Raw genomic sequence first — 23,895 nt, forward strand, 5'->3', positions numbered from 1 at the left:
GTCCAAAAAACGCCTTGCGAGCTATAAAGCAGCTCCCCCCCAGTTTCCGTTTCTGCAGAAAGAACATCCATAATGTCTTTTTTTTCGAAATTGAAATATTAACGCGTGCCGCCGGGCACTTAAAAAGCCTATCTAATGAACATGGTGAAATATTGAATTTTCGAAAAATTGAACTCATGTTCCAGGACTTCATGTGAACGTGTCAGGCTTTCTAGGGATTGGAGATGAGTATCTACGAAATAAAATCATTTCAATAACTTTTATTTCCAAACCACCGTCACCCTCCCCGCAGCGCCCCAAACATGACCAAAAAATAAAGAAATACATTTTTACGTATTATTGTTACGCTTTAGCAATTTTGGTCGTCTTTTTTAAACAAATAATTACTAATGGACAATTCGAATATTGAACATGACTTCTTGAACAATTTTAAGTTATTTAAACAAATGTAAATTATTAAAACATTTATTTATGCCTACAGAAGTTAAAAAATCGTATTTTGTGATTGAAATGTAGTATTTATTCATTGTTTTAAGTAATACATTTTTCTAAAAAAATGAAGTACTAAAGAAAACAATTATGTTATGTCTATTTTCAACATTTCTAAAAATTGAGCCAGACATCAACTTTCTTTTCAAATTAATATCCTATGCTACGTTTTGTTGCATAATGACACAATTTTGATACTTATCTTTTAAATTTTTATAAATTTCTATTTGTTTAAGCAATCTTTATTTGCTCACGTAGTTTTTTCCGATAAATAAAAAAATTAAATTAAATAGAACACATACAATTATTTTTTTCGCTGTATAGTGTATGAAAAGAATAAACCAACAACTTTTTAATTGTTTAAACATATATAATTTGTTTAAATAATTACTTTCCCAAAAAGTTTTAAAATAGTATTTTTTTAATTAAACCTAATATTTAATTATTTTGAGGAGTAGCAAAGTAATTTCACATACTTCTGTAAAATCACACAGGGAAGTGTGTGATGTTTACAATTATACAATATGTAATGTTCCGAAACTTTGTAATTTTACACAAATCTTTTTTTACAGTGTAAATAATCAAAAAAAGGTAGGTATAGGATACTATTTTGAAAAGAAAGTTGTTATGAGGCTCCATTTGTAGAAATTTCAAAAACAGACAATAAATAATTGCTTACGGTCATGTGACGAGTGGGAATCCCAAACAGATTCCTCCTTATTAAATCCTACCGCATTAGTGACAAAAAAATAAGTGACTTTTTCGGGCAAACGGTACAACCTTCAAAAAGAAAAAATCAGACAGAAGATTTTCAACTAAAGAAAAGCTATAAATTGGTTACAAATTGGTTTGTGCTAGAATGCGTGGTTTTTAAAAAATAAAAAACAACATTAACAATGTTTAAAATATAATTTTTGGACACATGACACGAAATATGAAATATATTGAAATAAAAAAGTGTTTCATCCAAAACAGAGCTAAAAATGTGTCATGATTTCCTGTTGTGGGACCGTCGTCTTTGATTTAGTCGTAACAATTAGAAATATAAATATCAAAATTAGATTTTTTGGTAAACGATACGAGTTATGAACAGAGGATTAAGAGATAAAACATATCCACCCAAAAAGTATCCAAAAATTTGCTATGAATCATTTTGAAACTAAATGGATAAATTTTATTTTAATCGCGAAAAACACGCTCAAAAATCAGAAAATTGAGCAGAAATCTATTGAAATAATGCATGTTTCAGCGTACCCAATAATAACATTTGATGCAAAATAAGAAACATATATTAAAATGATCAGATAAATAAAATTGTTGTTTGCAATATCTGAATAAGTGATTCCAGGCCGATTTCAAAAAATATATGTAATGTACATTTGATATAAAACTGTTGAAAATAGCGTATAAAGTTGAACATTTTAGGCCCAATCCAGAGTGAAGTATCACTATTTATTAAACAATTTCTCAGCAATTGCGATTCATCTTCACTGAGGTTTTCTTCTTCGCTTTGAAAACCGCTGCCGCCAGCTGTAAACGAAACAAACCATTTATGCAAGGAAATATAATAATAACTGTTTTATAGCATATAAATACATTTATATTTATTATTAATTTATTAATTATATTATTATTGTCTTTAATTGTTGTATATATTGCTCTGATTGTTATGAAGCTCAACAATTTGTATTTTAAAATAGCGTAACAGTGTCTCCGAGTATAGAACTGCATTAAAAATGCACCACCAAGAATTTGTAATGCCTACGCCAATGACCCACGCTGGGTCTGGGAAACTTGACATTCGTCACGGTAATAAAGATCGAACGTATCTCCACGACAAAACATAAACTTTAATAATAATAAATAATGGGTATTTTAAAGTAAAGCGATTTTGTTGTTTAATTTTTATAATCATATTCATCTTTATTACAACTTTCTACGATAATCAGAAGCTGAGAACGTGACACGGATTATGATTATTTATAGCAGAATAAGTTATTGTTTTGATTGAAAGTGGCTGACGCCAATTCATTGTAGAAGACTTACTTTATTCGCGTACTAATTTTGAGCACACCTTCTTTTAAACTGCTAAAGATACAGCAGGTGATTGAAAAAATGGGAAAAAGAAGGAAAAATGCGAATAACTTGGTAAATATTAACATTTTGAACAAATACTTCTTATTCATCTTGGAGCATACCTGTAATAGAGTACCTTTTGTCTCTTAATAATTTTCGAAAAAATCACTTGTTGTCAATAAAAAAGGCTTTTTATTGTTATGGTATTTCTTTAATCGATGTTTTCTCCAAAAGTATCAATTTTATCAAAAAATTATATACCAATGAAAATATGCATCTCCGGGAGTGGAACAACTTTTGTTTCAAACATTTTCCTGTAAAATCAATTTCAAGAAATTTCACCTGAGTTTCCGGCGACTTCGAAGCCGCCTGGCAACACTTTTGCATCCAGGTAAGTGCCTGGCAATGCGCAGGTGCTATTTCTAATTTCAGCCCCTACATGTACACCAATTTTCAACCTTATCCGAGTCACGTAAGTTAACTGCCAAAAATTCGCACCTTTGACAGGTCGCCACAGGTGAACGCATCCACTCACACCTGCCAGGCACCCATTTTTACGTTCATCATCATCAGACGAACATCTCATGTGAAAATTGGCCTTATCCGTATCACGCTCCCATTTACGTTGTCAGCCCACGGTATATCAGCTAGGTGACAAATATACCATCAAGGAGCTATGAAAGATCTAACCCAAAGTGAAAATTTTGGGTATACATGCCAATGAATTCGAAGAAATCGACGAGCTAATCCCCAAAATCTGCAACCAAAATCAAATTTCTGAAGGACTAGAATTTAGGATGAAAGTTCTCTTCAAAAAAATTAATAGAAATAATAAGAATTTCTATACAGTTATTGTCGAAGTTGATCCAACCATTCATAACACACTTACAGAAAAACGAAGAATTTATGTTATGTAGGGTTGGGGATCTGTACGGTACTCGATCATGTGAGCGTTTTGAGATGCATGAAATGTCTCAGATTTGGTCATATGGCTAAATACTGTCACAGCACGTCACATACTTGTCCACAATGTAGTGGTTCTCACACAGAAGCCGAATGTACACCTTCTATAAGAAAATGCACGAACTGCTTCCATGCGGCAACTATACTGAAGATCCCTGGCGTAAAATTCGACCACACGGTATTTAGCAAAGACTGTTTATCCTACAAGAAAGCTTTGTCGAGAGCTGCCAGTAGGATAGACTATGCCCGCGAATAGCAATCGTATTTGTCAAAACGTTCTTCTGGCAGCTTTCTTGATCAGCTGTAATTGAACGATTCCACCAGCCGACAACAGGAGAGACGAACTGTACCAAGTAAACACTGTGACTCACTATGTAACCTCAACATTTACTACCGAAATGTTCGTGGCCTACGAACTAAACTTATCAACCTGCAGAATGATATTGCTCTCTCGGAATTTACATACGACATTATTGTTTTGACTGAAACGTGGCTCAATTCCAATCACTTCAACGCTGAGCTGGGTATCACTAACTACACTATCTACAGAAGAGACAGAGATACCCAGTCGAGTAACGTTGAACGAGGTGGGGGAGTGCTACTAGCGGTGAATTCGAAATTTCGAAGCTTCGGATATCGAACTTCAGTTACTTCTGCCGAACAGACGGCTACAATCATCGTTGGCGACTATAACATCTCGAACATCCGCTGGACCAATGACGATCGAGGAGTACGTATGCTCTCCAGCAGCGAGGCCTTGCCTTCTGCAAGAGAGAGCGCAAACGCGCTTTTTGACACATGCGGTTTTTATAACCTTTTTCAAAAAAATCAAGTGCAGAACACATCGGGTAAGATTCTCAATTTAGTTTTTACATCACTTTATGCAGCTACTATGCACCAATCCCTTGATCCTCTCTTGCCCAGCGATACATACCACCCACCACTAGATATTTTTCTCCCAAAGCAAATAACTGCATCAAGTTCTGATACATACTTTTATCTAGATTCCAAAAATGCTGATTATACCTCAATAATTTCCTTTCTGGGTACAAGAGATTGGGATGCATTGTTTACTCAATTATCTATAGATGATTGTGTCAGTTATTTTTAAGCGATCATGTATGACTTAATTGAATTATATGTACCATAACGAAAAACACGTAGCGATAAATACCCTGTATATTTTTCTCGAGACTTAGTTAATATGCTTGCCCAAAAGAGAGCTGCTCATTACCGATTTAAGCCCAACATGATGCACCTGGAAGACAAACAAGTCAGAACTGATCAGGAAATCGCGAATTTATTTGCAGAAAACTGTGCTTCCGTATATGAGACGAATACTCTACCCGAATTTAAACAATTAAATAGCTTTACACTTGATATTAATAATGTTGAAATCGCCTTGTCAGAAGTTTTTGAGAGGATCAGTGTAATAAACTGCAATAAAGGTCCTGGTCCCGATGGCATCTCTCCTCTTTTCTATAAAAACTGCTGCTGCGCAATATCTAGGCCAATTTGGTACCTTTTTACTAAATCCTTATCTACCGGTTTCTATTCTTCTCAATGAAAATCTAGTCACGTTCTTCCAATTTACAAAGCAGATGATAAATCGGATGTTAAGAACTATCGACCGATAAATATAATAAACACAATCGCAAAAATCTTTGAGAGTATCTTGACAGATAAACTTTCAATTTGGTGCCAAAATTTTATTGTCGAGGAGCAGCATGGGTTTATTTCTGGTAGGTCATCGTGCACTAACCTTATTTTATATACTCAGCTTATTGCGGAGGCGCTTCATGATAATAAGCAAGTTGATGTAATTTATACTGACTTTTCTCGCGCTTTAGACAAGGTTAATCACGCGAGGTTGATCCAGAAACTAGAGGCATTTGGAATTCATGGAAATTTATTAGAATGGTTAATGATATCATATAAATATTTAACATTGTTATGGCCATACTTTTTGCTGATGATTTAAAAATGTACACTATCATTACATCCCTTAAGGATGCTGTTGCAATTCAAAAAGATATTACCGCCTTATATATGTGGTGTCTGGAAAATGGGATGACTTTAAATATTCTAAGTGTAAGATGATGCGTTATTGACGAAAAATATATCCTTTTGAATTCCAATACCTGATAGATGGATCTGTCGTCGAAACTATTCATGCAATGCACGACCTTGGAATTTTTGTAGATGATAATCTCTCTTTCCTCCAGCATATTGATTATTGTACCGCTAAAGGTCTAAAGATGTGGGGATTTATCAAGCGTCACTCTGTAGAATTTAAACAACTGCACACACTACGCTTATTATATATCACGTTAGTTAGACCCATTTTTATGTACTGCTTACAAGTTTTGTTTCCACATCACGCCTCGCATACTAAAAAACTGGAAAGGGTTCAACATAGATTTTTCTCGTGGGCGGCAATTAAGTTAGGTCTTCCTAATCCACGATTGTCGCACGACTATTCACATATTGCTGCTGCTTTAAATATCAGTTTTCTGAAGTCACATCGAAAACCGCAAGATATTCTATTTATGCACAAGATAGTCGATAGAAACATAACTTGTCCTCAATTACTTAAAACTTTACACCTAAATGTACCGGGTAGATCCCTGCGGAGCTCCACTTATATATCTTACACATTTCATTTAGATAACTTCAGATCTAGTTTCGGCGAACATTCACCAATATCTGGAATGACCAGAAACGCCAACGATGTAGATAAGGAAGGACTTACTGTTTTTGGCCCTTCATACCCCCGTTTCTATGCTAGTGTTAGGTAGTACATTCTAGTCCATTTTACAAAAGTTTAGATTAAGATAATATTTAGATTAGATTTAGGTTAACTAGCAATTAAAAACTTTTTGTAAAATACATCGGTAATTGGGCTTCTTGCTCGTCAATTGAATGAATAAATAAATAAATAAAAATTCCTAATTTATCAGAAAAAAATGTTTTTCTATTTTTGGGCGATTTGCAAAAGTGTACAACTTTTTTAATTTTCATCGAAATTGAAAATTTCATTTAGATAATTTGCAAGTCTTCTACCTCTCTATGATAAGCTTTAACAAAAAATTTTGAAATCCGATAAAAATTCCTAATTTATCAGAAAAATATTTTTTCTCTTTTTTGAAAATTTTAAAAAGTGTATAAATTTTTCAATTTTGATCGAAAGTGAAAATTTAATTTAGATAATATGCAAGAATTCTATCCATGTATAATAAGCTTTGACAAAAAATTTTTAAATTCGAAAAAAATTCCTAATTTATCAGAAAAATATTATTTTCTCTTTTTTGAAAATTTTCAAGTGTATAACTTTTTAATTTTTATCGAAAGTAAAAATTTAATTTAGATAATATGCAAGACTGCTATCTATCTATAAGAAACTTTGTCAAACAATTTTGAAATTCGAAAAAATTCCTAATATATCAGAAAAATATTTTTTTCTCTCTTTTGGAAATTTGCAAAAGTGTACAGCTTTTTTAATTTTCATCTAAATTGAAAATTTCATAAGGATAATTTGCAAGTCTTCTGCCCATATATAAGAAACTTTGACAACAAATCTGGAAATTCGAAAACAATTTTTTTTAAGTTTTCAAAATGTTCTAAATTTTTGGAATTTGGTTAAAAATATCTGGTTTACGAGCTTAACCTTCATTTCGTGACTGTCAAAAAGTGGATCAAAGGCAGACTCGATTGGAAAAATCCTTCAAAAGTTAGCGTGGCCACAACAATCATGTAACCATAAATACAGACTTACAGGCAGACAGACACCGACAAAATTTTGCGATTTTCACACTCTGGGAGTGCCGAAACGTAAAGATCCGTTAAAAACCAGAGATGGAAAATTTGTACGATTACATTAAACTCTCATGAATGAGAATGTAAAAATTATTCTGCTAAATAAAAATTTTATGTATGCTTAGTTCCGGGACATTAGTTGCTTTGTTTTTTTTGCTTGTTCTAAGTTTTTATCCAAAAATATTGCGGAGTTTGGATTAAACATGGGGAGAATTTTAACACACATTACTTAAATGTAGCAAAATAAATTCTTTTCAATTTTCCCACAAAAGAAGATTTTGGGGAGCGGCTGAACGCAGATTATCTATCTTTCCCGCTATATTTCTTTCACATTCACACTTCTGAAGGATACAAATGAAAACTGGACTTACCGGCAACAAAGGAGATTGCTGCAGCGTAGAATTTCCCACCGCATTTGACCTTGAAAGAAGTGTTTTTTATGTGATTCGCGTCGAAGTTTAACGCGCGATTCAGAGGCATAATTTCACACTTTTTATGTTTGTTTATTTCATTTTTGCACGCACCGGCGTATTTAAGACAGCAGCAAGCCATCCCGAAGAGGATATATCTTATAGTACACTTTCTAGAGCACAATTTACTAATGAAACTGATATCGCGCGTGCACGTGCTGATTGCCGGCCGGTTTCACTCGCGCGGTCTTCGCTGCAACCACACTGCGTACAGTCCCATGTTAAAGAATATGAACTTAGTAAAGTAACGGAGTATGCGCCATCTATCGGAGATAGAACAAACTACAGCTCTAATCCGACAACCCCTTCGCCCCGCTCCACCCTCCATTACATGCAAATTATAATATATTTTTTTATTTAGATTTACAGGAAGAATAATTTACGTAAACAAATCGTTCTATCCTTAATATGAAATCTCTAAACGATATTGTCGATTTTGATTGTCACGCTACTCGATTTTCATTGCTATATGCGTGAGACACGAGTTGTGAATGGGTTAGACAGAGTTGGAAAATATTGAAAAAATTGTCACGATTGCTCGTTCTTTGATGGCTACATGCGTGCGAAAGGGAGACTCGTGAGTCACCGTGAGTTAGACAGTAATGGAACGTTACACACGTTTTCTTGAAGTTAAATGATCCCAACGGAGCTGGCTTAATCTGCGCTTGCTTGGATTTGAGTGACGTTCATTGGCTACGGTGCGCGTCTGTACTTGATTTTTAAATACGTACGCGAACTAAAGCCTATGAGCGCCGCACAGTTCAAGCATGCGCAAGTATTTTTGGATCACTGTTGGGAATAATAATCGAATCAAATTTCGAGGTTGGTAATACTAATTAACGCTTCTCATTTACCACCACCTTTCCACCCGTGCCATCGCCATCGCAATACAGGGCCTCTGCTTGTTATTTATGGTCGAATTCTGATTTCAATTTAAGCCTCTCTGCTAGTTGTTTATGATCATATTATTATTTCAATTTCGGAGAGGACATTTTAAAGCCTCCAAAGCATTTGAACGAGCTATCTGGACCATTAAATATATCTACCTGAGTGCCTGTGGAGAATTTCTCCGAGCTTCTCAGAGCCTTGAGAATCTTTAGCATATACTCTGAGATTTCTATCGGTAGGGTTATTATATTTTAAATTATAAGTTAATGTATAAGATATTATTTGTTATTAATATAAACATTAACATTAAGTAATGTTTCAATGAAGCATGGAATTTGTTATTAAAGTACATTGCTGGTGTAAAATGCGATAACAACTTTTGAAATTTTGAGGTTAGGAATTAATTTTAAAATACAAGAGCGAACTGCTGGTTATAAAATTTTTGGTAAAAAAAAAACTATTTTAATCAGGATTAAAATAAAAAATAGCTTTTTATGTTTTCATCCTACCTCTTTTTGTTTCGTTTACTGCGAGCAGTTCGCTCTTGAATTGCAAAATGTAATATTAACCTCAAAATCTCAATAAGTTGCTACCGCATTTTTTATCAGCAATGAAATTTTATAACAAATTCCATGCATCACAGGAATAATACTTGATGTTTATATTGAATGCAAATAATAACTAAAACATTAACTTATAACTAAAAATACACCAATGTTACACTAACTTTTCTCAATATAAGAAAAGTACGATAAAACTCCTTGCACTTGACCTTCACAACAAAACAGCTGTATGAAATGTATAGGCTTCCAATGTTTTATGTGTTTCTGAACAATATATGGTTTAAGAGATGTGGGATTGAATGAATTATGTTCAGGTTTATGGATGTATCGGGTCTTCATATTTATATTTCTAACAAAAAAACACAAAATTTCAACAAGATACGGGAATTTTCAAACAAATAATTCCATTTTTAACTAAAAAAATCAAGTTTCAATAAAAAATATCAAATTTTAAACAAAAATAGAATAATTCAGTTTTTAGTATATAAAACTTAATATTCAATAAAAAATTTAATTTTCTACAGGTTATTTAAAATTTTAACCAAAACAGGCGAATTTGACAGCAAATAGTAAAAGTTTTAACAAAAAATATGAAATTTCAATCACAAAGATTAATTTTCTATTTTAAAAAATCATTTTTAACAAATAATAGAATTTTCAACTAAATTTTCAATCCAAGAGCAATAATATATAAAGTATTTAAAATAAGATAAAATTCACTTAAAATCGGGGAAGTTCTACACATTATATAGCAGAAACTTTCAGCGATTAACATTTTTTATAGTAAATTATGCAAGACGTTTTTTCTGATATAAGACAAAAAAATGGAATTTGGACATCTATGTTAAGAATAATAAAAAACAGATTACGTCTTTAACCATAAAATAATTTTTAACAAAAAAGATGAAGTTTCAATAAAAAATATCAAATTTTAAACAAAAATAGTATAAGTCAGTTTTTAGTTTATAAAAGTTAATATTCAATCCAAAAAATGAAAAATTCTACAAGTTATTTAAAATTTTAATTAAAACATATGAACTTGACACCAACTAGTAAAAATTTTGACAAAAAAGATGAATTTTTAATCACAACGATTAATTTTTAATTAAACAACATTTTTTAAAAACAAATAATAGAATTATTAATTAAATTAATTTTCAATGCAAGAACAATATTAAAAAAAAATTTTTTAATAAAATAGAATTTACTTATAACCAGGCAGGTTCTACACATTATTTAGCAGAATCTCTCAGCGATTAAAATTCTTTTATAGTAAATTATGCAAGACGTTTTTTCCGATCTGAGATAAAAAAAATCTATTTTGGGCATCTATGCTAAGAATAATAAAAAACAGATTAATTTTTTACCCATAACATTAATTCTCTACAAAAAAACGATTAGTTTTCAACCAACAATGATATAATTAAAATTTTCGTTAAAAACATTCATTCTTAACAAACAAACAAAATCAAGAAAATAGTTCAATCCTAAATAAACAAGATAAGATTATAACAAAAAAAATAATTTTCTACCAGAAAGACGAATTTTCAAATTAAAAAAATTAAGTTTTAATTAAAAATATAATTTTTCATCCTGAAATTGTGTAGTTGAATTTTTAATCAATTTTTAACAAAATATTTGAACCCTAGTCAAAAAGATCAGTTTTCAAACAAATAGTAGAGTTTTCAACTCAAAAAGATAAATTTTTAATTGCAAATATAAATATATAAAACCAGAAATAGGATAATTCCTTTTTAGTAAAAAGAATTAATATTTAACAAAAAACAATTCAATTTCAACAAATTAATTGAAATTTTACTAAAATAGGTGCATTTGATGATACATACATATTTAAACTTTCAAGCAAACAGATGTATTTTCAACCAAGAAGATTAATTTTTTATAAAAAAGACGATATTTGAAACAAATAATTGAATTTTCAACCCAAAAATATCCATTTTTAATTCCAAATTTCGGTGTTCCACCAAAAGCGGGATAGTTAAATTTTCAGATAGAGAATTTAATTTTTAACAACAAAAAAACGGAATGTGCAACTTAATAGTTTTGTTCTTAATCACAAAGATGCATTTTCAAACGAGAAGATTAATTTCCTACCGAAATAACGAATTTTCATCGAAATATGTGCATTTTCAAACCAAAGGGTTGAATTTTCAATTACAAAAGATCAATTTTTAACTTCAAATATCAATTCTCTACCAAAAATGATATCATCCAATTTTATCTTACATAAATTAATTTTGGATTAACTATAAAGGAACTTTCAACAAAATAGTTGAATTCTCAATTAAAAAGATGAATTTTCAAGGAATTAGTTTTATGTTTCTAACAAAAAACACTAATTTTCAAAAAATACATCAATTTTCAAACAAATAATTCCACTTTTAACTAAAAAAGATCAAGGTTCAATAAAAACTATCAAATTTTAAACAAAAATAGAATAATGCAGTTCTTAGTTTATAAAAGTTAATATTCAATTAAAAAAATGAAATTGTCTACAGATTATTTCAAATTTTAACTAAAGCAGATGAATTTGACACCAAACAGTAGAAGTTTGAACAAAAAATATGAATTTTCAATCACAAAGATCAATCTTTATTAAAGAAATTTTTCTAGTAAATAACAGAATTTTGAAGAAATTGTTGATGTAAGTTGTTGGCTTCAGGGTCAGGTGAATTGAAACTAATATTAAGTTGTTTAAACGTTTCAGCACACAATGGTGGGCTATATCAGATAATTTCATTAAATCTATGAAAAGTACACAATATCTTGTAAGTACACAATACTACAATTAGAAGCAGTATTTTTTGATTAATATCTTAGTTGAGAACTAATAAAAAACGAAAATTACTTATTTTTAAATTTTAATTTTGTTTAATTTGATTAAGAACTATTGAGAAATCTTGCAGTAATCTTAAGATATTATTTTATTTTAAAGAAGTGCAATTGATGAGAAAACAATACCAATGTAATCGAAAAAGTTTTGTCATCAATTTTTTATTTAATGAAACCATTTTCAATCGAAAAAATTGTTTACAAATGATTTTTTAATGAGGTAGATGTAATTATATTAAATGTTTTATTATTTTATTCCTTTATTGTTATTTTTCAGATGATCTGTTTGTACGAAATTTATTATAATAAATTGTAAGAAACCTTATACACATGTAAATTGTTTTCAACTAAATTAATTTTCAATCCAAGAATAATATTATAGAAAGTATTTAGAATAAAATAGAATTCACTTAAAATCAAGCAGGTTCTATACATTATACAGCAGAATCTGTCAGCGATTAAAATTATTCTATAGTCAATTATGCAAGACGTTTTTTCTCATATAAGACAATAAAAAGTCGAATTTGGACATCTATGTCAAAAATAATATAAAACAGATTAATTTTTCACCCATAAAATTAATTCTCTACAAAAGATGATTAGTTTTTAACCAACAATGGTATAATGAAAATTTTCCTTAAAGACATTCATTCATAGTACAAAAAAAAACGGAATGTGCAACTTAATAGTTTTGTTCTTAATCACAAAGATGAATTTTCAAACGAGAAGACTAATTTTCTACCGCAATAACGAATTTTCATCGAAATTTGTGCATTTTCAAACCAAAGGGTTGAATTTTCAACTAAAAAAGATAAATTTTTAACTTCAAATATCAATTCTCTACCAAAAATGATATAATCCAATTTTATTTTACGTCAATTAATCTTTGAATAACTATGAAGGAATTTCCAAAAAAATAATAATTGAACCCTCAATGAAGAAGATGAATTTTCAACCGCGAAGATTAATTTCCCTGTTTAAAAAGACGGTTTTAAAAAATTATATTTTGAACAATAAAAAAAAATTTTTTAATATCATTTTTCTATCAAAAATAGTATAATCGACTTTTCTCTTGAAGAAATTAGTTTTTCACCAACAAACGAATTTTTCATGTAATAATAGAATCCTCGAAACAAAGATGATATTTCAATTAAGAAGTTTATTTTTCTACCAAAAATAACGAATTTTCAACAAAATTCTGAATTTCTAAATACTGCATCCAAACAGATAAATTTATTTCCAAATTGTTCAATCTTTAGCGAAAAAAGGTCGATTTTAAACCAAAAGGATTAATTTTCCACCAAAACAGAAAAATTAAAAAAATTTAATTATTAAGTACAATAGGTAAATTTTCAACCAAAAATAGTAGAATTGAAATTTCTTTTAAAGGAATTTGTTTTTGACAAACTGAAAAGGAGTTTTTTTAATAACTCAATGCTTAATGAAAAATATTAATTTTCTACCAAGAATATTACGTTTCTATAAAAAATTACGAATTTTCTACAAAATCTAGAAAGTTTCAAACAAAGATATGATTGTTATCTAAAAAAATATTTTTTAACCAAAAGCAATATAAGTAGATTTTATCATTATAGAAATTAATAAAAAAAAATTTGAAGAAATTAGTTAAATTTTCAATCAAAAAGGTTCGTTTTGAACCGAAAGAGATGAAGCCTTAATTATGAACTTAATATTCAACGAAAAATTAAATAGTTCAGTTTTTAGTTTTAAAAAATAATTTTCAACTTAAAGAAGTGCAATTTAAAAAAAACTGAGTTCTCTACCAAAACAGAATGCAATTAAAAATCTCAATATGTTTTTAACCAAAAATGGAAGGTTAAATTTCCACTTCAATAAATTAATGTTGAAAAAAAAGAATTTTCAGAAAAATTGTTGAATCCTAAATCTGGAAATCATGTTCAATTTTGCATAGCAATTAAAAAAAATAATTAACCAAGCTCTCCAAAAAACTCTATGACTTTAAAAAAAAATTCCCTGAAATTTTCATGTTTTTCGAGGTATAAAAAATGCCCTAATATTCCAGGGTTTTCAGGTAAGATAAGCATGCTGATTTTGCTGAATAATATTAGGATAAATTACTTAAATTAATGTACTTTTTTGCGAAGTTTGAAAATTTTCGTTGTTTTTGTTTAGAAACGAAAAATTAAAATATAGTTTAAGTTTCCACTCGATCACATGTCCGAAAATAAAAATTCCCACACAAAAATTGAGAAATAAATGAACAAAGAATTTTGCTAATCATTTATGCTTATGCGAATCATTTTTGTTGAGTTTTTGAATCTAACAGTAATGAGTAGAGACCAATATTTTGGTACTAAAGATGCTTAATTAGGTTTAAAAGTCTGTCTCCGAAGTTATAATAAATACATTGTTTCAATTTGAAGATGGAATTAAGCACTGAGCACTGAATGTCTAATCTCTATAACCGATATATTATTCACAAACGAAAAACTGCATTAATTTGAAAAATAATCGCGACATGAATAAAAACTTTAACGGTTATGTTTCGCGACGATGTTTCACGAAAAAACAAACGCCGGCCCCATCAAACTTAAAAACATGCGTAATATGCATGTCCGCAAAGCACGGGCCCATTCAGAATGATAAAATGTGCACTTGCAATATTACATTATATTTTTAATCATTCAAGTAATTACAGGTAAATCTTTCAAAAAATGCATTTATAATGACCTTTCATACCAAAGTACACAGAATAATCTGGGGTTCTTTACTGAAAGGAAAAATACTGTTTTGAAATTATTTTTTGGCGATGTAATTCAGGTTCAGAAAATATTTAAAACTGATTCAATGTGCTATTTGTCTACGGTCCACTTAATTATAGTTCCCCATGGACTAGTGCGTCTTTTTTAGAATTGCATAAAAAGAAAATAATGAAAGCTTAGTCCCGACAATCGAAATGAGCGAAAAATTCATATTGATAAATTGTGATGTAAATAGGTACGTTTGCGATAATAGGGTCGTCGCACAAAAAAAAATTATTTACTTTTTAAATAAATTAAACTTTAATTATAAAAAAGATAATCATTTTGACTTTACCTGATTTTGTGGATTTTACTACATTTCAGAGAGCTTTACAATTTTCGATATTTTTAAAGATATTATAGATTTCAAAATGTTTTGCGGAATTTTATTCCATTCTTGTAGAATTAATAGGGATTCCACAAAGTTTAGTTTTGAAGTGAAAATAAAATAAATGTTAAAATGACGGAATCATTATTCTACCGTTAGTATTAACAAAGTTTCGGATAGGACTGGATAAGATTCCGTCAGGCAAGTAATTTGATTTTCTGTTTTCAATGTCCGCTTAGAAGACGGATAAGCCAGATAAGCAGCCGCTTTCAGATTTAACAAGAACAGTTTCTGGATTAAAAATTGTTTAAGCTTTAAATTAATAAAATTGTAATTCAAAGAAGTGAAAACTTGAGTGCTCTAATTTTCAGTTTAGTTTTAATTGCTTTAAATGAAAAAAATGTGGGCCTAAAAAGATCGAATTTTTCAATCTACATCATGAGACTTGAGACGATTTCAACAGAGTTTACAGGTTTGAAAAAAATACCAACGATTACAAGGGTTTTTTTCTGATTTTTTGAATTTTATGAGATATTAAAGAGCCAAAGATTTTGTAATTTTCTAAGGAATTTTGAAAGATATTATAGAAAATAAAAAACTTCAGGAAATCGTCTAAAAGATTTTTTTTTAATTTTAAGGAATTTAATGAGTTTTGACATTTTTAAGAGTTTTCTAAGAATTTCGTAGTATTTCAGAAAATTTGAAAGGATTTTAAAAAGTTTTCTGCGAGACTAGTGTTATTTGAAAGATTTCAAGGGACTCCAACGAATGTTCAGAGAAATTTAGGGAATTACAAGTGATTTCCATGAATTTCTGAGGAATTAAGGGATTTCAGAGATTTCAATGTGTTTCACTAAATTTAAGGGATTTTAAAGGCTTTCAAAAGAAATGATAAGATTTCAAGGAAGTTCTACTGATTTTTCGGGAGAAGTCTGCCATTTCAACCTTTAAAATTTTTAAATATTTCCTTGTGAAGCAATTTATTTTTTTTTTTAGGGGAGGGGGGCAAATTACCCATTTAAACCAGGCAAAAAAAGGCTAGTTACGGCTCTGTATTGAATTCTTCCTGTGTGAAAAAGCATCATTAGCAAGTTCTTTAATTTAATTTGTTATATTTTTCTTTTACAGATACGCCCATGAACTTCAGCGGAGAAAATGTTACGCCAGAACCGTCTGATCCGGATAAAAGGGCTAAGCGTGTAAAACCTATCCAAGAAATGCCTCGCAATCTCGACCCATTTTCATATTCTTTAAATGACAACGAAACCGATAAATTCGAAAATGACAGCATACCACAATCATCAAAATTAGTAAAAAATTTTGGTGGTGCTTCTGCTGCATCATCATCACCTTCACAGTCATTGGAATCCAGCAAAGATACTGTTTCTGAAATTTTTAATTTGCAAGAGCTCAAAGATTGTATACTGACTCACGGTGAGAGTATCATGTTTCAAGAACCTGGTCTCAAGATTTGGGAGGTAATTCTGATAATTCTTGGTATTTCAACACGATTTCACTTAAGTTATAAGGGTCGACGTGCCTTGCTTGAAGCAACAAAACTGTTTGCTGGCCCACAATATGCAGCTTGGAACTAAAGTGACTATTACTTATTAAGAATATTCTATCCACCTGAAAGTGTTATAAAATACCACTTTTACTGCAATGTTTGTCGCAAGGAACTAGAGGAGCCAGCAACGAAAAGGAAATGAAAAAACACGGCACTATTTGTAATACATGTTTGCGTCAGTTTACATTATCGATGAACTCACCGTACTATTTTCTATCGATAGACGTAAAATATCAAATTATTTCCTTATTGAAAATGGACATTGTTAGGGAAGGTTTGTTGAATAATTTAAAGAATGCTAATCCTACTGACCGCACTGAAGGAATAATGAAGGATGTTTACGGTGGGCTTCTGTATAAAAGAATCGTTGCGGACATGAAAGATGACTGCGTTCTCTTGACGTTTTCACTCGCCACAGATGGTGCACCCTTAAATGAAAGCACCAAAACGTCTTTTCGGCCAACGCTTTTAGGTATTAATGAACTGCCTCCACAGTTACGGTTCAAGTATGCCTTGTTAGCAGGTTTATAAATGGGGAAAAAAGAATCTAAGTCTGAGATGATCAATCTGTATAAGAAATCGCTCGTGCAACAAGTAAAAATCTCAGGAGACATTGGTTTGAGCATGAACATCAATGGGAAAAATATTCTTTCGGATGTTCTTGGTGCTACTCTGAAGGGCAACATTTACATGGCTTAATGAGATATTTGATGGAAGAACACAAACCAGCTAAGAGAGGTCACTACCAATATTTGCTGGACATTGAGGCTACTCAGAAGATCAGACAATCGTCTCTGAAAAGAGAAAAACATTGTCAGTAAATGAGAATAAAGAAAAAGAGGATGGTGAAGAAAACGATGACTGTGAAGAAGCAGAAGCACTTACAACTTCAGATTCAAATCAAAAATCGAAAAAGAAGCCACGAAAGAATGCTAAAACAATTAGGGGTGTGAAGGGATTTTCTGTTTTAACGGAGTTGCAAGGATTCGACATGGTATGGGGCCTTTTTAGAGATTATTTGCATGCTGATTTAATTGAAGTTGTAGTTCAATTGTGGAATAACTGGACTAATTCACACAGTCCTGTTCATTTAACAAAGCAGCAGCAAGTGACGGTGAATGAGAAACTAATGAAAATGACTCCGCCTCAGGAGGTACACCGACTTATAAGACCTTTGACTTCGGAAAAAAGCAAATGGAAAGCCTTAGAATGGCGCAGCTGGTTACTTTTTTATGCGATCCCTTGTTTAAAAGGAATTTTAGGTGACTATGCTCTGCAACATTTTGCTTTATACGTCAAAAGTCTGTATACACTCCTTCAAAGTAGTATAACTGAAGAAGAATTGCAGAAAGCTGACTATGATCTTTACCAATTTGTCTACTTGAAATTATATACGGTGAAAAGTATATGACTTTTAATGTTCACACTTTGAAGCATTTAGTTGACTGTGTCAGATGTTGCAAACCTGTTTGGGCGGACTCGACATTTTCTGCGGAAAATGCTATCTACTATTTAAAGGAATGTATACACGGACCTAAAGGTGCCTATGATTAAATGACAAAAAATGTCTTACAAAGAAATATTTTTCAAAGCCTTGTTTCAGAAATGGTTCAATCCCCTAACGTATTACAGTATTGCTATTTATTATTTTCCAGAAAAGAGGTAGCATCATTATGTCGTAGCGGAGAAGTTGTTTTAATTGGAAACGGGTCACTCAACTCGACGTTTCCTTCGTCTGAAGGCAGTCAGGTTCTTGAATTTGACCGATGTACAATAAGTCAATAAAATCCGATGACACCGTGTTTTGTCTAAAAAATAACAAATTTGTTCAAACTTTACTTCACTGTGACAGAAGTGCTTCATCAGAAGTCATGTACCTAAATGTTAGTAAAGTAGTTTTCAGTTGCACAGAATAAGGCGCGCAACGTACTGCGTTTGATGATGTCGATCTAAATCATTTATTCAAAGTAGGAAAGAGAGGGGATACAGATATTATAAAAATAACAGACTTGAAGGAAAAGTGTGTATAATTGCAGCTGGATGATGTTACTTACCTTTGCACGTTACCTAATCGGTTTGAAATTCAATAACAAAAGACGACTATCATTATTTACTATGGTACATGATAATTATAACCAGTACTTTAAATGTTAACTCATTTTTTTTCGACGCCCGTGAAAATATAAGAAATAAAATAAAAATAAATTTTCAATTTTACTTACATATTCCTTATTTGTTTTCATGCATAACATACTTATGAATTTTTGCAAACCCATTCCCAATCATACTCTGCATATGGCCGGGTAGGATTTCTTCAGGTGAATATTTTGATTTTCTGTTTCCAAAGTACAGTTGAAAGCCGGATAGATCCATATAAAAAACTGTTCTTGAACTTAAACGAAAAGTCGTCTCATGTAATTCCCGACAAAGTACCAGATGGGGCTGCATAAGACTGGATCAGGCCAAAAATTCAATTTTCTGTCTCCGATATCGGCTTGAAAGGCAGATAATCTGATAGAGAACCGTTTTCGGACTTAGACGAAAACAGTCTTCTAACGTAAGTTCCGATAGAGCTCAGGATAGGGTCGGATAAGATTCTATCAAGCAAACAATTTGACTTTGTTTCCAATGTCCGCTTGGAAGCCGGATAGAGCCATCTAGTCAATCGTTTTCGGACCTAAACGAAAACAGTCTCCTAGTATAAAAACCGAAATAGTTTCAGATAGGATCGTATAAGTTCCCGCCAGAAAAATAATTCAATTTCCTATTTCCGATGTTCGCTTCTAATGCGGATGGATCCAGATAGAAAACCGTTTCCGTGGTTAGACCAAAACAGTCTTCTAATGTAAGGTTCGACAAAGTTCCAGATAGGACCACATAAGATTCCGTCGGCTAAATAATTCCATTTTCTATTTCCGATGTTCGCTTCAAAGTCGGATAGATTCAGATAGAGAACCGCTTTTAGACTAACGAAGATCTCTAATTTAAGTTCCGAAATAGTTCCAGATAGGGCCGTATGAGATTTCGTTAGGAGAATAATTCAACTTTTTGCTAACGCTGTTCGCTTCAAAACCGTAGAGTACCGGATAGAAACCCGTTTTTAGACAAACGAAAACATCTTCTCATTGAAGTTCCAACATAGTTCCAGATAGGGCCGCATAAGATTTCATCAGGCACATAAAATTCAATTTACTATTTCCGATGTTCGTTCCAAAGCCTTATAGACCCACATGGAAAACCGTTTTTCGACAAATGAAAACAGTCTTCTCATTGAAGTTCCGACATAGTTCCAGATAGGGCCGCATAAGATTTCGTCGGGCGAATAGTTGAATTTTTTGTTCACGATGTCCGCTTTAAAGCCGTATAGAACCGGATAGAAAACCATTTTCGAACTTGGAGATGAAAATTTTTCTAACTTAAGTTTCGACAAAGTTTCATATCGGGCTGCATAAGATTGCGTCGGTCAAATAATTCAATTTTCTGTTTCCAATGTTCGCTTCAAAGCCGGATAGATCCAGATAGAAAACGGCTCTTGGACTTAAATAAAAAGAGTCTTCGTATTTTAATTCTGACAAAGTCCCGGATAGGGCCAGATAAAATACTATTTTTCATATGTTTTTGTTTTGTATTTGACTCTATCGGATCCTATCCGTCATTTTAAGCAGGGGCTGTATTGCGGCGATACGGATGGCAAGGTACGGGTGCCAAGGTACGGGTGGCGTACGTACTTAAAAATCTACTGCAGACGCTCACCGTAGCCAATGAACGTCACTCAAAGCAAGCGCAGATCAAGGCAGCTCCGTTGGAATCATTAACTTCAAGAAAACATGTGTAAATTTCCATTACTGTCTAACTACTCTAACTCCACGGATGCCTCTGTCGCCCGCGAGTAGCTATCAAAGGACGAGCAATCGTAACAACTTTTTAAATATTTTCCAACGCTGTCTAACCCACTGACACCTTGTGTCTCACGCATATAGCAATGAAAATCGAGTATTTTGACAATGGAAATCGACAATATCGTTTAGAGATTTTATATTAAGGGTTATTTTTTAAACATAAACAATTATAATTGGATTCGCCAAAGTCCCGCGAAATTTGACAGGAACAGTCATTTTACACGCCTGGACATATTAAATGTATTAAAATGAAAATGTCTGCTAGGCATTTTAATCTTAAATATTTCCTAAAAACACAGTAAAAACAAAGTGTTAATCTAACGCCAATTTCAGGGTACCAAATACCTGCAACAAAAATTAGTCATGGTAGTGTGAATTGTACCACTTCACAAGGTATTCTTTCCCTCGGACTTGGGGTACGAAACTTTACCTACTCTCAATTATTTTAACAGTTTTGCGGCAAAACAGTCGAAGTGTTTCGTACCCCAACAACGAAAGAGATGAAACACCATCTTGAAATTACCTGAAACAAAATTGACCCCAGAGTTTTTAGTGTAAAAGGTTTGCATAGTGACGGCTTTACGACTCAAAGCGACAATTATTTATAAAAATTTTATACAAAAAGACATATTTGTTGATGATGGAGAAAAACGTATAACCTGTGCATTAAATTGTTTTCCCATAATCCCATACTTGCGTTTCTCCGTAGAGGACGTCGGCCTCGTACTCATATAACCATTGTGGGAGAGTCTTTAGGCGTATCTTATGGAAGATATTTCTTCCTATTTATCCCTGAATTGCATTCATGATGTCAGCTGCGTTTAAACGCATGCATGGAACAATGGGAAACAAATTTTACAAACTGACAATGCATAAAACAGAAGTGACGGAATTATAGCTGATTTGAAAATGCAAGACAAATGCAAAAGCTGAAGTATTTTTCAATGTCGAAGTGTTTGAAGATTAAGGAAAATTATACGTATTGTTTGAGAAAATTTGTATTGTATGATATAGCATAGAACGTAAAAGGTATTTTTTTACCAATGCATAAATGTTCCTTACTGTCTTTCAGAAATACATTTATATACTTAAGAAATGAACAACTTATAACCTTAAAGATTATAGAAAGGTAAGACAATTTATCGTTTCAAACAAAACAGAAAATTACATTTTAATTTAAACGGAAAATTTCTTTAAATTTAAGAAGTATTTCGTTCCTTCAAATCGAATATTTCTTTGAATTGAAGAAATGTTTGATTGCTTCAAAGGAAAAATTTCTTTAAATCAAATCAATCTAATTTTTTATTTGGCCTTTACATTTCTTCAAATCAAGGTTAGTTTAAATGAAGGTTAGCTTAAATGAAAATAAGTTTAGTAACAAGTTAGTTTAAAATGAACATAGATTTTCTTTGAATTTAATAATGAATTATAAATAAATTAGGATTCTCATGAAGCAAATAATTATATTCGATTTCAAACTATAATCATTCCAATTAAATACAAGCAAAAAAATTCGTTCTTTGCATGAGAATAGTTTTCCAAAAATCGGATTAAACAACTCGCTGTTCAAGAAACTTGCATGGTCTTTTTGTTCACCTGAGGAAAACAGTTTATTGGAATATTTTTTGTATGTAAATGAACTTTTTTTCCCCTAGTTTACAATTCTTCTCGAAAATTTAAGGTAAAAAGATCAATTGTGACGAAATTGTGCACAGAAGTAACAAAAATCTACATAAAAGCGAGGTTAGGTCGTGCTGTATAAAAGTATCTATTTACACGGTAGTAAGCTGCTATGCTTTCTGCAAATCTCTACCATGCAAGGATGCCGTACACTGTTTTATCACCCATTTTAGCGATTTTAATTATTACCAACACAGAAAGAAATTTACGGCGACTGCGGTACTTATACTCAGGGATTGAGAGCGAAAATACGTGAAGAGTGGAAAATCCACTCCTCGCCAGCTCTTCTCCTGTTTAAATTTACTCCGCATTACGAACGAGGATGCTCTATACGAGCTTAGCTAGCTTCGCGAGAGCTGAGACTGAGTGATCGAGAGTCCACCGGAAAACTCGACGTTGCTAGATACGAGCTTCTTCGTGAACGCGCGAAAGCGTCGAAGCTCACCGATCAGGACCGCAGGCATAAATTATTTCAAGTGCATCACTAGCGAGCGCCTACTCGTATCATAGATACGTTATTCGATATCTGAATCGTTCCCAAGGTCTATAGGCTGCATTGTAACGAGGAGGAGAAGAGTTTCTTTGTTCGGAGTACTCATATAGCAGATTATAAATTTTATTAGATAACAGTCCGTACGTTATTTTGAAACTTTGTCAATTTGAAGAGTATTTAATTTGAATAACAAAACATTAAAAGCATTTTATTTAAAAAAGCCATAATATTATTTGAGCTTTTTGTTGCAAGAAAATTAAATTTGATTTTAAATTTAGTCTGTGACATACATCTTAAAGATATATTTTTATTTCTACAAAATTCATATTACATTAATTTACAGATAAAAAACTCGTAAATTAAACCCACAAACACCTGTTTATCCATTCTACAAGTTTTAAAATCATTAAAAATCTTCTTATACTCATTTTACCCTTTGTAAGTTATGCTAAGTTTCGCCAAAGCTGTTTATGTAATGCTACTCTTTGTCAGCGATGTATTAATTGTGCTAGGCTTCGTAATCGCTCGCCGATAGGTGTTACTTTTCATTAGCGTTAAGCGAGTTGTGCTACGCTTCGTTACCACTCGGCGAGCTGTGCTTCTTTTCGTCAGCCATCAGCAAGTACTGCTATTTTTCACTAGACTTTATGAACGGTGCTAGTTTTCGTTGGCCGGCTTGAGCCGTGTCAGACTTCCTAAATATTTTTAAATGTTGCCAGTCTTCTTACGGACCATCGATATGATCTGTAATTAATCTATTTATATATTTTGTTGAAAATTCGTCTCTAGTTGAAAATTTTTTTTTTCTGTTTAAATTATATTTTTAAGTGATTCATAAATTTAAACAGTTTAAATTTCATCTCTACGGTTCAAACTGTAACTTCTTTTCATATAAGACTGAACAGAAATATATTTTTTCATGAATAACTCTATGGCAAATAAGCATAAAAATGATTCACATTTGAAAACCAGAATTGAAAACTACGTCACTTTTCGGAAGAATGGAGGCAAGAAATAATAATTGAAG

The 23,895-nt window shown here is 31.6% G+C and overlaps 1 protein-coding gene across 1 annotated transcript in view; it reads left to right on the forward strand.

The window, feature by feature from the left end:
* The window catches only part of LOC117177196, a 42,426-nt gene extending 25,276 nt beyond the window's left edge, over positions 1 to 17,150 (forward strand). The window contains exon 3 of the mRNA XM_033367730.1: positions 16,358 to 17,150. Coding sequence (XP_033223621.1) covers positions 16,366 to 16,824 — 459 coding nt within the window. The 5' untranslated portion in view covers positions 16,358 to 16,365 and the 3' untranslated portion in view covers positions 16,825 to 17,150. The remainder of the gene's footprint in view (positions 1 to 16,357) is intronic.
* Positions 17,151 to 23,895: the final 6,745 nt, after the last annotated feature.

Source organism: Belonocnema kinseyi, chromosome 7 (genome assembly GCF_010883055.1).
Source record: "Belonocnema kinseyi isolate 2016_QV_RU_SX_M_011 chromosome 7, B_treatae_v1, whole genome shotgun sequence".
Taxonomy (NCBI): Eukaryota; Metazoa; Arthropoda; class Insecta; order Hymenoptera; family Cynipidae; genus Belonocnema; species Belonocnema kinseyi.